Genomic DNA, 18,125 nt, shown 5'->3' with positions numbered 1-18,125 from the left:
TGTAGTGTCACTGCCACAGGATGTAATTATTGTGCTGGTTTACATTGCGATTTTCTTGAGACAAACCTCAGCTTCGTCAAAGCTTCACTTCGTGAGATGGTAGGACTCTTTTATGAACACAAGTCCAGAAACTTACTGAGGAACAATTAAGTTCTGAATTGTGGCTTTGGCATGAACCCTGAATAAGGGGCAGCCAGTGATGCAGATTGTGACTCCAAGTGTCTCAACCTGACTCCTGGTTTTCCCCCTTACTCCAGATGTTTCTGGTGCAGCATATATCCTCCTGGTGGAGCTATGCTGGCTGATGCATTGTGAGGCAGAGCCAAGGGATCTACATGTTCCCTGTCCACTCCCACCCATAAATGCCAGGGTATTTATCAGCCCCATGGAGCCATTATGATCCCTCACATTTCTATGTGGCCACTTAAACTGGGTCATGATTTGGCCCTAAATTTGCAATTAAAATAAGTGCCGCTAGCAAGAATGTGAAGGCCTTTAGTCCAGTAAGGTCCATTGGATTCACACTTTATCAAAAGGTAGATGTCACAGTGAGGTAAGTTTTTAAAATTAACCAACTGGGAAAGCCTGACAGAAGATCACCAGACTTGTTTGGAGCCTCCAATGCTATGTCTTTATAGCAGTGTGGCTGTAGAGGCTCGGGCTAGCCAGTCAAGTACAAACCCGTCCAACTCCCTGGGTACATACTCAGGTGGCTAGTCTGAGCCGCGGCCTGTACTGCCGCAGCCGCATTGCAATTTTTAGCGCACTAACTCCAGCAGAGCTAATGTGTGTTAGTCTGCCCATGCTGGGAAGCTACGCTCTTAGCTGCAGTGTAGGCATACCCCCAGAGAGAAAGAAGTGGTGCGAAGATATAAATTAACCAGACTATGCAATGAGCTGTCTCTCTCTCTCTCTCTCTCTTTACAAGTGGAAAGAAGAGCTGGCCTCTGGAGAAACACGTGTCAGCTGATATCTCAAAGAGACTGAACTGTGTGTTTAGGGATGGATCATATCTACTGGGCATAGACCAGAGCAAGTGTCCAGAGCCACACCATGCCTGTGGGAGCCATCAGGAGGTAGTCTGCCTCCCTTGAGGTGGAACATCTTCAGCTGCCTGGGGAACGTGGGAGTGGCATCCTGCTCCTCCCTGCTAGCAAGTCCTGCCCCAGTGCAGAAAGGAAGCAGAATCGTGGGACAAGATTGCATCCCAGCGGCAGTAGGGATGAAGCAGTAACTCTGTTCCCCTAAGGGCAAGATCTGCAATTCCACCTGTCCTATAAATATGTGGAGGAAGGCTCCTTACACCATGCACTCGCTCCTCCACACCCGCTGAGGGTGAGACATGATCTGCCCCTCCCTGGGTAAAACTCTACTTGTCTTTCTGAATCAGCTTTCTACCAGCATTACTGTAGCCTTTTATTTAGTTCTCACTCATACATTTTCTGTATATTTTCACATTTTCCCCTTTGAGGTTTGTGCTTTTAAGTAATACCATGTTTCAATGGACCTGATCCTTGGGGCTCTCTCTGAAGGCGTGTTCTTTAAGCACATCCAGAAGGGGTGGCTTTATTAGTCCCTGTTAACTAGGAAAAACAGAGGAGGGTTTGAATCTCAGCCCTGGCACTGACGGGATCACCATGTAATTTAACACAAGCCGGTATATTTTGTACTGCTGTGGTGCAGACATGAACATCCATTAAACTTTTTCAGCTGTCACAGGAGTGAGAGCTGAACTGGTTTAAGGGCCAAAGCATGTGGGAAGGAAGACTGTGATGCAGTGGTGCTGCCATACTGCAATTGAAGAACAATTAGCCCATATTCCATTGGGCTATTTCTAGAACTGTAGTTCGGTTACTCTGGCAGAACATCTTGATGCAAGCTACAGTTTGCTCTCCTTCATGTTTCTTAAGTCTGGTTGAACTCCAGTTGGCACGGGCCCAGGTCCTGAGTGGGAATGGAGCAAAGATGGCTGTATAGCACCTTTGTGTTCCCTTGGGATCCGTTGGGGGTTGCTTCAGGTTTAGGACTGCTCTAAATTATGCCAACTTCTGAGGGCCCTCCAGGCACCATTGCACTGCGTAGGGATTGTTGCTGTGCAGGATAGTCCAGCCATATCCCCAACCTGCCTGTTGGCCATTTCTGTGTCTAGGGGGAGTGCTGGGTGAAGCTGGAATTGCCCTTAGCTACGCTGGCTCTCCACCCATGGATTCCCCATCCCATGAAATCCTCAGCTTTATGGCTCCATTGCACTGCAGTGGTAGTGCAGAGGAGCCGCAAAGTGGGCCAGGATTTGCCCCCATGCTTGTAAGAAGCTTGTTCTTTGCAAAGACTTACCCAAGGAGGGTAGTTGGATCTTTACAGAGGCTGCCTTCTTTTTTAGCAACACCCTACATTTATTATTTAAAAATGAAAACCCAACACACCCAGGCTATACTTTTACTACCCAAGAAATTAGATTGCTGTTGGGCGTATGCTGATATTCCCTTTTCAGCCTCTTGCAATGTATTAACTCATCCCATTATTTCACAGTTGAGGCAACCTGATAATATGAACCTCACCAGGTGAATTCAAAGAGCTCCTGGATCTTTGTATCATCAAAATCAGACTCATCTCAGGTTTATATGTTTTTGTTTTTGTTTTTTACAAGGAGGGAGCCTTGCAGAGAATTGTTGAACAGTGGCATTGATTAGCACCACTACTGGGAACAATGGCAATATTTTTATGAAGGAGATTTTGGTGTTTTCCTCTTGAACTGGGCCTAATATTAAATGAATGCTATTACTAATGATAATAGTACAGCTCCTTGACAGTCTGCTTTTCGTAAAAGAAGAACCTGATCCTGCATTCCTTGCATACCCAATTTGCCCACTGACTTCAGTGGGTCTTCTGGATGTGCAAAGAATGAATATAGATTGAGCCTCTAGAGTGTAGTGAGATACCTATTAATTATTTAAAATATTAGGTCAGATTCAGATACCCTTATTTGCATAATGCTTCTCCATGCATAGTCCCATTGATTTCATTGGCGCTATCTGTAGAGGTAAGAGGCTACTCATGAGCAAGGGTGGCAGAATCTGGTCCAGAGTTTATACATAGTTCTTACTCAGGTAATCTCCCTTTGAGGTCAGCTTTACTGGGAGGAAGTTTGAGCTTTGGCCTCAGGAATTGATTGGTTCAATATTTTTATTGTATCAAATAAAAAAAGTGAAAAAAATCTAGTTAGCAGAAGAAAAAACTAAATTAATATTAATCCCCTGTCAGCGGCATAGAGACTTTTGTTGGGGAAGGGTTTAGAAGTAAAGCAACCCCTCTGTTGGAAGCACTACCACTGCAGTTGTTTGCACTCCATTTTTGTGCCTTTGCTAACCCTTTTCCCCATGGTTTACACTGTATTAACAGCCTTCTAAGTGTGAGCGACACATAATGAAGGCTAGGGGAGTCTTAGCCTCCCCAAACCTCGCACTGCTGGGGGACGGGCAGTGGCAGATTACCACATGAGCCCGTGGGGCCCATGCCCAGGGGACCCAGCCAATTTAGGACCCGTGGAAAAATCTCCCCTTCCAAGTCCTAGGGCTCTAGGGTCCATTGCTCCCTGCCACGGTGGCACAGAGCTTTTCAGGGCTTGGGGCCACAGCTTGGGGGAAGTCAGAAACGAGTAAGCAGGGGGAAGAGGCGGCGTGGGGGTGGAACTGGGGTGGAGTTGTGGACCATGGTGGACTGAGAGCAGGAAGTGTGACCTTTGGCCGGAAGAGGTGGGAAAGTGGGCTAGCCTTCCCATGGGGAAGCTTCACTTGCCGCCCATGTTTGTAAGCTACCTGGAACCACTGCCTTTTAGCACAACCCCTCAGACAGAGACAGACACCTACAAGATCTCTATCATGCATTCCTACAACTACAATACCCACCTGCTGAAGTGAAGAAACAGATTGACAGAGCCAGAAGAGTACCCAGAAGTCACCTACTACAGGACAGGCCCAACAAAGAAAACAACAGAACGCCACTAGCCATCACCTTCAGCCCCCAACTAAAACCTCTCCAACGCATCATCAAGGATCTACAACCTATCCTGAAGGACGACCCATCACTCTCTCAGATCTTGGGAGACAGACCAGTCCTTACTTACAGACAGCCCCCCAATCTGAAGCAAATACTCACCAGCAACCACACAGCAGAACCACTAACCCAGGAACCTATCCTGGCAACAAAGCCCGTTGCCAACTCTGTCCACATATCTATTCAGGGGATACCATCATAGGGCCTAATCACATCAGCCACACTATCAGAGGCTCGTTCACCTGCGCATCTACCAATGTGATGTATGCCATCATGTGCCAGCAATGCCCCTCTGCCATGTACATTGGCCAAACTGGACAGTCTCTACGTAAAAGAATGAATGGACACAAATCAGACGTCAAGAATTATAACATTCAAAAACCAGTTGGAGAACACTTCAATCTCTCTGGTCACTTGATCACAGACCTAAGAGTGGCTATACTTCAACAAAAAAGCTTCAAAAACAGACTCCAACGAGAGACTGCTGAATTGGAATTAATTTGCAAACTGGATACAATTAACTTAGGCTTGAATAGAGACTGGGAATGGGTGAGTCATTACACAAAGTAAAACTATTTCCCCATGGTATTTCTCCCTCCCACCCCACCCCTCACTGTTCCTCTGATATTCTTGTTAACTGCTGGAATTAGCCTACCTGCTTGTCACCATGGAAGGTTTTCCTCCTTCCCCCCCCCTGCTGTGGGTGATGGCTTATCTTAAGTGATCACTCTCCTTACAGTGTGTATGATAAACCCATTGTTTCATGTTCTCTGTGTGTGTGTATATAAATCTCTCCTCTGTTTTTTCCACCAAATGCATCCGATGAAGTGAGCTGTAGCTCACGAAAGCTTATGCTCTAATAAATTTGTTAGTCTCTAAGGTGCCACAAGTACTCCTTTTCTTTTTGCGAATACAGACTAACACGGCTGCTACTCTGAAACCAATAAAAACATGGAGGTTGTTCCCAAATTTCAGAAGCCTTGTTTCAGCTGGTGGTGGCTTCATTAGTGAGTTCTGTGTGGAGTGAGCTTTCAAAACACAGTGGATTGATTTTAAACCAGTGATGTGTAAATCACCAATTTTAATCAAGATTTAAATCACCAAGCAGAAAATCTTGATTTAAATCAATTTTAATTATTTTGCATTTATATATATTAGTTAGTTTCGTAAAGAAAAGTTTCTCATTTGTTGGTAATCGTTAAAACATGTAGATTTGCAATGTAATATAGCCTTTACACAAATTTGGTACTTATTTTTGCTAACTAGAGGATAAACTACATCTATTCATATTTATTTAAGCTTATGCTATTTCATATTAAGTTTTACATTTTTATTTTGATAGAATATGGTGAATGCATTTCTTAGTTACTAGATTAATTTTTTGTTAAGTTGCATTTGGATGGAAATTGAAATTCAATTAATGCATAAAAATAGCATTTTAAAACTGTTTATTTAGTTAAATAAAACTACCTTAAATGTGCTGGGTACATAAGGGAAAAAAAATTAACAAACATGTTTTGCATTTAAAACTAGATGATTTATTGGACAAAGGAAGTATTACCTGCAGTTGGTGAACTGAAAGTGATTGTTTCTGGTCACCATGTCCTTTAAGCTTTTAGAGCTAGTAGATCATGTCCTCTCATGCCTCAGTCAACTTCAGCAATGGAACTCTACAGCAAACTATGTACACAAACCAAAGGATCACCACACTTACCTTCACAGATCCAGTAACTACTCCATACATATGAAGAATTCTGTTATCTGTAGCCAGGCAGTCACATACAACAGAACATGCTCTGAGGAGAAAGTCCAGGATGCATACCTTAACATGCTTTAAACCACCTTCACCAAACAAGGACATTCCACCACAGAAGTAGAGTACATCATTTAATAGGCCACCCAAATACCCCAAGAGAACCTGCTTCAATATGGAAAAAAAACCCTCCTATGACTGCTTACCCCTTGTCACCTACCACCCCACACTGGAATACACTTGGGTTATCATTAAACAATTACAACCCATATTTAGTGGGGACACATCCTTAAAACAAATCTTTCCTGAACCCCCTCTTCTTGCCTTGAAACAACCTGCCAAGTTTGTCATCTGAAGCAAGCTTTCCACAGGCCAGGACACACTAATTCAGAGTAGCACCAGACCCTGCCATAACAGCAGATGCAAAATCTGCAGACATATCTCCACTGCTACACTGATTAATGTCCCACACAGCAAACCTTTCAAGATCCATTGGTCCTACACAGGCCTTTGCCAATGGGCTGCATTCATCCAGTGTACTTAACTGTCTAATAATAACTTTGTGGGTGAAACGAGACAATCACTATACTCTCTAACTCGCACAGAAGCTAGTAGATCATGTCCTCTCATGCCTCAGTCAGTTTCAGCAATGGAACTATTACCAGCAGGAGAGCGGGGACGAGGGGGGGAACCTTTTGTAGTGATAATCAAGGTGGGTCATTTCCAGCAGTTGATAAGAATGTCTGAGGAACAGTGGGAGGTGAGAGAGGGGAAATAAACGTGGGGAAATAGTTTTACTTTGTGTAATGACCCATCCACTCCCAGTCTCTATTCAAGCCTAAGTTAGTTGTATCCAGTTTGCAAATTAATTCCAATTCAGCAGTCTCTCATTGGAGTCTGTTTTTGAAGTTTTTTTGTTGAAGAATTGCATCTTTTAGGTCTGTAATCGAGTGACCAGAGAGATTGAAGTGTTCTCCGACTGGTTTTTGAATGTTATAATTCTTGACGTCTGATTTGTGTCCATTTATTCTTTTACGTAGAGACTGTCCAGTTTGACCAATGTACATGGCAGAGGGCATTGCTGGCACATATCACATTGATAGATGTGCAGGTGAACGAGCCTCTGATAGTGTGGCTGATGTGATTAGGCCCTATGATGGTGTCCCTTGAATAGATATGTGGACAGAGTTGGCAACGGGCTTTGTTGCAAGGATAGGTTCCTGGGTTAGTGGTTCTGTTGTGTGGTGTGTGGTTGCTGGTGAGTATTTGCTTCAGGTTGGGGGGCTGTTGGTAAGCAAGGACTGGCCCATGGGCGAACATTTCTCATAAAATGATCATTCCATATCTGACCTCTCAGTCCTCATCCTGAAAGGAAATCTGCACAACACCTTCAAAAGATGAATTTATGAGCTTAAATTAATAATTCGGTGGACACTAAAAATCTTGCACTCAATAAAAGCACTGGATTTATGGCTCATTACTCATTTGTAACCCACAACCCCTTCTCTGTCTTATAACTACAGAGGAGTTAACTGCCCACTTCACCTTAAATGATCTCTTTCAGCATGTATTTATGCCTTATTGTAAACAGTTTCTTCCACCTCGTGTTTAGCTGTAAGACTGGGAATACTTTTCCTAGACCTGAAGAAGAACTCTGTAAACTCAAAAGGTCTTTCACCAGTAGATATTGATCTAATAAAAAATAACTCACTCATCTTCTCTCTCTAATATTCTGAGACCAACACAGATACAAAAACACTGGAAACAAGAGTTTATCTTCACTTTCCAAATCTCAGGCTGCTAAAGATCAAAAAATCACTGACAACTGACACAATTATAAAATCTCTGACAAAAAGGGCTGAAGTTTGATTTGTCTTTCATGGCAGTTCACTTAGATTTACATCCTCATTCCACTGAGCTTGGGCAAGAACTTGATTCTTAGACTGTAGTTTTAATCACCATATATTCCTTGTTTTCAATTCTAGACTGAAAATACAAATGGAGCAGGGAAAAGAACATGTGATCAAAGGCTTCTTTGGTCAAATACAGGCACCTGTTCCAACATGTGTTTCATTCGCAAAGAACATACTACACATGGATTTGCTTAGGTTTGTTAAATAGCTGGCATTCCTCTATACCTGTGGACCCCAAACTGTGGGTCAGGACCCCATTTTAATGGGGTCACCAGGGCTGGCTTAGACTTGCTGGGGTCTGGGGCCAAAACCAAAGCCTGGGGGCTTCAGCCCTGGGCGGTGGGGCTCAGGTTACAGGCTCCCTGCCTGGGGCTGAAATCCTTGGGCTTTGGCTTTGCGCCCCCCCCATATAGTAATCATGTAGTAATTTTTGTTGTCAGAAGGGGGTTGTGGCGCAATGAAGTTTTGAGAACCCCTGCCTATCTGTCTTTAGCTGAAATGCAGATCTTCTTGTAAGCCAGAGAAAACTCTGAATCTACGGTCTTTCCTTTCTTGTTACTGACACTTATTAAAATCAGCAGTGTAATCATACAGAGCATGACTTGGAAAGCTGCTCTAACACCATGAAAGGCATTTCCACACTAGCTGATGTTTTTGCTGCGCCGCATGTTATTGTTGTTCTTCATTATATCCCTCATTTGTTAGTTTTTAGGGGGCAATGTCTTGTTTAATTCTCTGGTTTTAGATGCTTTTTCAGCCTTATTACTTCATCTCTTTATCCTGGGGATGCTGCCTTCTCCCCCTTGATCTTCCTATTTGATTGGCAATCCAGTTTATGGCAATCCTTCTGGAGCAAGGGTCCGCTTACATGAGGCTGGGCAAAAATGGATGCTTCTCAATATACTATCATTAAGGCTAAGATTGTGTCACGGTTATTTTTAGTAAAAGTCATGGCACTGTGAATTTTTGTTTGTCGCCGTGACTTTTACTAAAAATAACCATACAAGCCACGGCAGAGGCGACAAAAGGTGCACAGTCCCAGTTGCAGCCCCCCACCACAGAAGCCGCGGGGCAAGGGCGCATGGCCGCGGCAAAGACCCCCCACCACAGGGCTATGTGGGGAGCATAGCCCTGGTTCCAGTCCCAGCCACGGCTCCAGCCACAGCTTCAGCTGCTGATAGCTGAAGAAGTCATGGTGGTCCGGTAAAGTCATGGAATTCGTGACCTCTGTGACTAAATTATAGCCTTAATCATCATGTGCCTAGAAGAGCTCATCTGGGGAGAAGAGCAAAATTACCCCAGTCTACTTCTGTATTAATTGTGTTTTACTTTCATTCTTCTCAGCAGCAGCCTGACAGGAGATGGAATTTTGAAACCGTGTACTTCTAGTTGTATATGTGGCCTTGCTAGCCTCACTAGCCCATCATACAGTGATATTACCTTTGCTTCTAATTAATTACTATAGCTTTGCAACATTACACCATAATCCCAACTCTTTATTAGTGACCTTTCTGCTGCAAATTTCACACGCATTTCCTCTGTTGGTGCTTAACTTCGAGAACTTATTGCGCTATTTTTAGAACAGCATTTGTAATAATTAAAAAACCCCAGTTTCTGTATGATGAAAATTCAAAGTGAAATAGTATTTCTTATGGAGAAATACTGGAAAAACATGTCAACAGAGAGAACCAATTTAGCATAAATAATAAACTGGGGGAAAGTGATACATTGTATAGCTTAAGCAAATAAATAATTTACAGAAAAGAATGACTAGTGATGGCAACATTATTATTCCAGATGATGCAGCACAGAAGACAATAGAGCACATGCAGTATTTCTACTTTGTGAAGTTATGAGCTCAGTTATTCTTGTTCTTTTTCAAGGCTGTCTCAACAATTCTTTTGCCAGCCAAACAATTGTCAACCATAACTGCATGTTGAATGAGAGACCATTTTCTTTTAATTTGTTTTAAAATCCTGGAAGGTTAAAGCCTTTTGTGGACAGATCAGGGTACAATACAGACAACTGCAAGATTCCAAGTAAAACTTTCAAAAGTGCCATAGTCAGAATGAAAATCAATGGGACTTAGGCTTTTAAGGGCTTGTCTACACTTAACACTGCAGTGGTACAGTTGCGCTACTGTAGTGCTTCAGTGAAGACACTACCTATGCCAAGAGGCAGTACCTAGGTTGATGGGAGAATTCTCCCATTGACTTAGTGCTGTCTACACCAGGAGTTAGGTTGGTTTAACTACGTTGCTTAGGGGTGTGGATTTCCTGGTGTAGACCAGGCCTAAGTCACTGAGATGCTTCTGAAAATGTTACCCTGTATCTGCATTACTGCCAATATGCATCAACATCTTCAGTGGTGCTTCCTCCATAAAAGTGAGAACGTAGGTCAGTTCCCATACTCACTCAGTCTGCTAAGGCTGCTTATAATTGTGCCAGTTGTCAGTGATTATAGTCATCCATTAGCAAATTGAGGCCACTAACATATTTCCCACCAACGAGGGCCAAACTTTAAGCAGTAGCTGAAGTTGTGATAATTCTCAGAAAATAGAAACCAAGCCTGGTTGGAGTGGATCAGTGCTTGCACGGGAAATAAACAAGGAATGTGTAGCTGCAGCACAAAATTAAACTAGTGACTAAGCAGAGGTTTTCTATCTTTCTTAGTGCGTCGTAAACTACTGCCTTCCATATTGGATGGCAGTGTGCTGCTGAGGTTAGCATCTTTCAGATGAGGTGTAAAAGTGAAGTCTGCTCTAATGGGTCAGAAAAATCCCTTGGCAGTTTTGGGCATGTTTCAACTTGGATAATTGCATTTTGCTTACTGTCCCTAAATACTTTAATTGCAATTGGGTACAATATTCTTCACTTCCTTCTTAAACAGTCCCTAACATTGTTGTGTGGTGTTAACTGATTTCCCTGTCCCTTCCCAGAGGTGGTTAGATATCAGTAGTGGGCAAAGCCACTCCTAAATATAGTTTGTAAGATCAGTTATTAACTATTAAATGATACCATAAACATGCACAGATCTTTCCAGACAAATAAGTCAGTGAGTGAAATTTCACTCAATGTCCCTATTCTGAAAACTTTACAGTTGTATGTTTTTTGAGCACCCAGTTGTGCGGGTGCCTCATAGGCACAAGTAGAGACACCCTACCTGGAAGAGCTAAAATTGAGAGGACAGAATAAGGTAATAAACAGACCCAAAAATGGGGGAAGAGAAAAGAAGGGAAATGGAGAGTATAATAGGATCGCACGGCTACTTGGCTCAGTAAGACAAACACACCTCTTGCTGGTGGAGCAGGCATACTCTTTCTGTTCTGTTTGTCCAGCACCTAACACAATGAGGTCCTGGTCCATAGCTAAGGCTCTTAAGTGCTACTGTCATAAATCTAACTAATAAGAATAGAGTTAATTTTGCTTTTGTTTCTCCTCTTGTTCAGAGGCTTCATGTGGGAAGTTTGTTTTTGGGAGATTAGTGATGTCTGTGGAGAAGGTTGGGTTAAAGGACCTTCATAAATGCAGAGTCATTATAACTTCCAAGAAGAACATCTTTTAGTCCATATAAATGTGGAGTAGGTGGGTATAAGAATTCTGTAATTATTGCCATATATCACTTGAAAAGTAATCCATGAAGTTATCAGATACGAGCTAAAAGTTTCGTTATACAGTAAATAAAATAGTGTCTATTGTGATCAGTGGACTGTTGTGATCAATGGAGTTTTTAGGTGGTCCATATGTCATTTGGTCAAAATACTGTTTCAACCACACCCCTAACCACAGAATGGCTTAGAGAGTGAATGCACATCTGTGCAGCTGTGGGAGGATGCTTCCCAGTGTGAATAGAGAGATGTGCTAGCCCTGCTCAAGCTAGTGTGCTAAAAATAGTGGTGTAGCCACAGGGTGGCATGGGCAAGCCATCTGAGTACAGTTCAGCCCAATTCACTGGGTATGTACTCTGGTGGCTAGCCTGAGCTTCCATGGACACAGTACTATTTTTTGCATGCTAGTTTGAACAGAGCTAGTGCTTGTCTGTGTGTCTGCACTGGGGGAAGCACCCTCCCATCTTCTGTGTGGGTGGGAGGCAGGAACGGAGGGCTGGCACAGTGCAGAAGAGTTACGTGAAGGGACTACACACACCCCTGTATGTGAGAGATTCTTTCTGGTAACTCTCAGCAGTGACACAGGTTTTTGGGAGTAGAGAGGTGACTAGTGGATCGATGACTATGCAGGCATGCTGGCTAATTTCTGCGTGGAAAGGTGTAGAGAGAGGAAACACAGCAGCTTCTTCCAGAACAAAAGTGTAGATGGGAATTCCATCATCTCGATTACTGTAGCGTACATCTGTGCAAAGCCCATTTATTCTGGCTTTACACAGTGATGTATTTGGCTGTAACTTCAGGGAAAAGCTACCTGCACTCATACTCACATTCCTGCCACATCAATGCAATAGTTCCTCTCCTTGCTAGAATAGAGAAAAAACCCTTGAATCACCTGGTCCATTAAAACCTGAGAACTGTGTGGCAAATCGAGAGAGGAATCCCATCCTGTTTGTTGTTTGTTGAGAATTCCAGCTTGCAGGCCATAACTACAACCTGGGGCCCAGTTTACTAAAAATAACTACAAATTAGTAATGCGGCATTGAAAGCTACTAAAAGAACATTAACCTTACCAGGATAATAGCAAGCCATATTTTTTTTGTATCTTTTTTTGTTTTTTTGTTTTGTGTTTTTTTTTTTTTTTTTTTTTTTTTTTGAAGCCCAGATAAAACCGCTACAGAGGATATTTATCGAGGACGGTACGGGAGTTTCATTGAATCAAGTGGTTTCTGTACCTTTTAATAAGATTTGGCTTTATTGGACAATAAAGCTATTAAGAAATGTTGGGTGTCTAGGAAGGAGTACTAGGAAAGGGATCTGGGGGTCATAGTGGACCACAAGGTAAACATGAGTCAACAGTGTAATGCTGTTGTTAAAAAAAAAAAGAAAAAAAAAAAAAAGGCAAACATCATTCAGGGATGTATTAGCAGGAGTGCTGTAAGCAAGACACAAGAAGTAATTCTTCCACTCTACTCTGCGCTGATTAGGCCTCAACTGGAGTATTGTGTCCACTTCTGGGTGCCACATTTCAGGAAAGATGTGGACAAATTGGAGAAAGTCCAGAGAAGAGCAGTAAAAATGATTAAAGTTCTAGAAAATATGACCGATGAAGGAAGATTGGAAACATTGGGTTTGTTTAGTCTGGAAAAGAAAAATGTTATCGTGTCTCCTCTTAGTCTTCTCAAGTACTTAAAAGGTTGTTACAAGGAAGAGGGAGAAAAATTGTTCTTCTTAACCTCTGAGAATAGGACAAGAAGCAATGGGCTTAAATTGCAGCAAGGGAGGTTTAGGTTGGACATGAGGGAAAACTTCCTAATTGTCAGGGTAGTTAAGTACTGGAATAAATTGTCAAGGGAGGTTATGGAATCTCCATCATTGGGGATTTTTAAGAGTAGGTTAGACAAACACCTGCCAGGGATGGTCTAGATAATACTTAGACCTGCCACGAGTGCAGAGTACTGGATTAGTTGACCTCTCGAGGTCCCTTCCAGTCCTATGATTCGATTACCTGAGTACTTTCAGCCAAATAAAGGGAGACAAATTCTGCCATTAGAAATTCATGCTCAAATCCAATTGAATTCAATAACCAATAAATTTTTTACTAGCATTATTATTTTTCCTCTTATACTCACAGTGAAATGAAGTGGTCGCTCAGCATATGAAAAACGGTCAAGTGATTTGTGAGAGTTTTGAAAACAGTTTTTATCATCAGAGCTATCCAGTAGCACAAGAGTCTTGGTCCTAACTTTTTGATTGCCGAATGCTGCTTGAATTAAGAAATAGCAAGAGATTAGTGAATCTCTTCAGGAAATACTATTTTGGCAATGTTTGCTGAAATTCAGTGAATGCTGAGTGTGAATGTGAGGACAGTATTTGATTACTTGGGTTGAAGCTGTATGGGAAAGGAACTGTCTGGTAGCTACAAGTCTATGCAGGTGCATCTGTCTGTTACCTCAGATCTCATCCTTTTAATTACAACTTCTTTATTGGGGGCTATTTTTTTGGCTTGCAAGAGATGTTTAGATTAGATCATATATTGGTCAGCCATACGCTGGAAGTATAATAAATGAATATAAACTTCGAAACCTTCAAAGACAACATGTCCGAGTTGGAGAAATCCAGATTAGCACAACCTTTTTCTTTAAATGTTGGGATGGGGAGGAGGAGGGCAGACAGTCTTCATGTATAACTTCAGAAATGTCAGCTTCTTACAGTGTGAATTGTTCATATTTGCTTTTCACCTTTTGAAGACTAACCCATTGTATTCAGTGGAATTTTCTGTCTTGAATTTGTTGATTAAGGTATCAGTTACAAAGATTAGAAGATTGTGATACTCCTGTAGGTCAGGTTTCAGAGTAGCAGCCGTGTTAGTCTGTATTCGCAAAAAGAAAAGGAGTACTTGTGGCACCTTAGAGACTAACAAATTTATTTGAGCATAAGCTTTTGTGAGCTACAGCTCACTTCATCGGATGCATTTTGTAACAGATAAAAAACACAATTGTCAAAATATTTGCAGAGTTTCCCAAATTGGAGGCAGACCTCCATTGCTGATCTTCATATTAGTCTGTTTAGGGGGAGGAGGGATGTGGAAGAGGACAGGAGCAGTAGGCATGGAGAAGGCTACATAATGTCCTGCCTCTAAGTAGGAGAATCCAGGTAATGGGATGCACAACATTTCACCTCTTCACAAAGTTTTAAGACTGGCCTGTGGCCAATAGTGAGGCAAATTTCTTACCATATGAATACTGTTTTGCTGTATGTTTGTGAATGAGCTGTTAAATTCAGTCCAATTCCAATGCATAGGAAGATGTCCAGGTCACAAAAATCTACCTCCAAAGTAACCAGTAATAATTGTCTGCAGCAGAGGTAGGAGTTTGGAAAAGAAGTACTCTCTCAGTATTAGAGATGACCTTTCTGGTCAAGGTGGAGGCACATGAACAAGACAATATGGGAAACGCTTGACTTGATGTTGCTTGTCCCGTACATGACCTTTGGCTAAATATAATACTTCAGCCTTCAGAGCTATGTATCTAATGCCTTTCAGCAATGCAAAATTTACATCATGCCAATTTCTGCCCTTAACTGTCCGCTTAGCATTTATCTGAGTGCACGATCTGGCCCTTAAAATAGGTCTTTTCAAGTTGCTATTGGAATTTTTAAAAGCAGATTCCTGTTTACCTTACTCTTCTTAACTGTCTTCCTACCTCTTCTGTGATTTTTCATTCATGTCTTTTTTGCTGTCATAGCCCTGCAGCTCTGCTATCTTAGTTCTGCACATTAAAATGTAATGGGCATTCTGTGTATGCAAAGCCTTAACATTTTGTCTATTTAGCTGAGAAAGTATTGAAAACCTTTGTGTTTATATCCATGGCTAAGGAGACTTGAAGCACTAGGGAAATAACTTTGCCACATGAATAAGAAAATAGCAAATCTCTTTAGGAAACACTCACATTCATGGACGCTAAATAAATTGCCATAAATACTGGTCTAGATCTCCTCTCTCATTTGCTAGTTAAGACCCTGATTCACCAAATAACTTAAGCATGTGCTTAAAGTTAATCATGTACTGAAGTATTTTCCTGAATCAAGGTGTATGCACTCGGTTCTGAGAAGTGCTGAGCACCATCAGTTCCCATTGACCTGTGGGAAGAATTCTGTGGGCTCAGCAGGCCTTGCTATGTGAGGTATCCTTATGCAAGTAGTCCTTTTATGGTTAATGCGATTATTTGTATGCATAGAAACTACTTGTGGGGATCAGGGAGTTATGGTCAAGAAACAACTATCTTTTGCTATGATTCTTGGACTGGTAGTTAAAAATTAACGTGCCTGTCTCAAATTTGCAGCTTCTTCAGGTGACACTCTTTGTTAAGCTAAATTAGTTGATCTTTCCTAATGAAATGCCATTGCAAAGTCATATTTGATCATGCTTTCTGTATCCTGTTCTGATATCACCTTGATGTGTTGGGTAGCAGGCCTGTCAGAGATGTTTTCTCATTTGATTGAGGGCTTACCATGTCTTTCATCCTTGAAGTGAAATGGAGCTGATCTCAGCATTCAAACAGTAACAAAGTGCCATGACAGATTAAGAGTAGCAGCCGTGTTAGTCTATATTCGCAAAAAGAAAAGGAGTACTTGTGGCACCTTAGAGACTAACAAATTTATTAGAGCAGTAGCTCACGAAAGCTTATGCTCTAATAAATTTGTTAGTCTCTAAGGTGCCACAAGTACTCCTTTTCTTTTTATGACAGATTAAGAAACACTAGATATTTACAGAGATTGGAAGCTAATGCAAGTAACCAGACCTTCATTAGTGTCTTGTCAGAGTTGTCAGGGGAAAAAAAGAAGAACTTCTCACAGGAATCTAACAGCTTAATCTTCTCCATTTATGTTAAAAAAGATAAAAGGATTGGCTTCCTGACACATGTCGGGAGTTATGATCCCAGGTGATAGAGAGTGTCATTTTACTCAAGCTGTTTCTCTTTGTACATTTCCATCTTGCTGGTTGAAGTTGCCTTTTGGATCTGTAGGTGATTGTGTAGGAGTCGAGCGTGACACTGTACCATCTCTGGAGACAGTGCTGATGAATGTACTGTGCAACAGAGACGTCAGAAAACTCCATTAAAATCTTCTGGAAAGACACATTCTGACTTCCATTAATGAACAGCTATGATTTGCGAATGCAGCTGTATTAAAAATGAGATATTGTTATTTAGCTGGGTACTTGTTAACATCTCCAGGGAGGCTGTTCAAAAACTATATGGACTTTCAGAAAAATGAAGAACTTTTTCGGTGCCCTTTTCTTTTGTGAATCAATAATTAACTATGACAAATCAAAGGCTGGTGAGGTACTGCGTCCTTCATTCATACTGTGTTTAATAGAATAGGAAAATATTTAAGCATGGTTGTCAGGTTAGAATTTTAGCTGTGTATGGCCCCTGAGAATAGAGGAGTAACACTGATTGGAGTTATCAGATGGTCTATTACAGATAGTCTTACAAGTTCTGTTTAACAGACTGTATGGGCAGTTAGATCTTGGGAGAAAATGCTGTGTTTTTAATTATGATACAGTTCTTTTTAGATGCCAAGCATATCAGCAGTAAAATGTTGAGCCCCACCCCCTGGTTTCTGAATCTCTCTTACTGGAATAGTATTTAGGTGCACAGATGCTGCCACACAGGATGAAAATATTATATGGTGACAAAAATATTACTTGATGAATACCCTGGAATGCAAAGGCTGAGTGGCTGAAGAAAGTTGTAGGCTGCAGTAAACTGAAACCATACGCTCTATGCAGTGTTTTGTTTTCTGAGCAAAGAAAGTTGCATTCCTAAGATAATGCCTCTCATACTGCTCTAAAAATGACTAGTTGCTTGTTTTGAATTAAAGATCTAAAAATCTTCCTTCCTTTTTTGTTTTGTTTTATAGAAGCTCCACCAAAGCTGGAAGAAAATCCTGCAGAAGCTTTCACTGACTCATCCCTCTTTGCTCACTGGGGCCAGGACCTCAGTCCTGAAAACAGACGCATTGCCCTTAAACAATTCCAGTATTATGGCTACAATGCTTACTTGAGTGATCGCCTACCATTGGATAGGCCACTACCTGACCTGAGGCCTAATGGGTAAGTGCTTTCAATTAAACTTAGTATTAACTGACCCAAAATGCCGATGGTTAGGATAATTTCCAAGTTCTACAGCAAGCCCACACTTTTTAATTGGAAATGTTATGAAACTAACATTATATCATTACAGTGCTGATGCATGGGTTACCCAGGCTGAATTGAAGCAGCTTTATGAAATAAGTGTAGGCTGAGATTTTCAAAGGAAGTGAGGTGGCAAACTCCCATTGACAGTCAGTGCCTAACTCCCTTAAATCCCCTGGAAAATCCTAGCTGTAACTTACGCTGCACAGCTGGTCAGTGAGCTCTGTTGTTTAGCCCGATCTATCAGAGAAAAATCTGCTTATTTTTTTGTGTTAACCCACAGTCCATTCAGAAGCTATGGTTGGTACAGTGAATGAATCAGAATTACAGTTACTGGAAGTTAGTAGAACCCAGACAGTGATAGCCCAACAGTGCACGTACACCTGGAATTGTGCAGAGTGCATGTTGGAATGGTCCTCTCAAAGCTGGGGAGTCTAGAGCTGGCTGGTACAGATCAGAAAGCAGACAAGGCTGGCCAGCTCTGGTAGTGCACACAGGCTATGTACTGATTTATTACATCTCTTGGGTTGCCGCTCTTGGCAGAACTCCTGTGGAACTCCAGGTGGAGTTTAGAATGGCTGTTCTCTGATCAGGGTGCTGGGG

The 18,125-nt window shown here is 41.8% G+C and overlaps 1 protein-coding gene across 4 annotated transcripts in view; it reads left to right on the top strand.

Moving 5' to 3' along the window:
• The window catches only part of GALNT18 (polypeptide N-acetylgalactosaminyltransferase 18), a 410,017-nt gene that overhangs the window by 156,895 nt on the left and 234,997 nt on the right, over nucleotides 1–18,125 (top strand). For all 4 annotated transcript variants that reach the window (XM_043516561.1, XM_043516559.1, XM_043516560.1 and 1 more), the window contains exon 2: nucleotides 17,249–17,441. In XM_043516561.1, coding sequence (XP_043372496.1) covers nucleotides 17,249–17,441 — 193 coding nt within the window. The remainder of the gene's footprint in view (nucleotides 1–17,248; nucleotides 17,442–18,125) is intronic.

Source organism: Dermochelys coriacea, chromosome 6 (assembly GCF_009764565.3).
Source record: "Dermochelys coriacea isolate rDerCor1 chromosome 6, rDerCor1.pri.v4, whole genome shotgun sequence".
Lineage (NCBI taxonomy): Eukaryota > Metazoa > Chordata > Testudines > Dermochelyidae > Dermochelys > Dermochelys coriacea.
The sequence above is the reverse complement of the archived record's forward strand: the minus strand, read 5'-3'. Positions and strand labels throughout refer to the sequence as shown.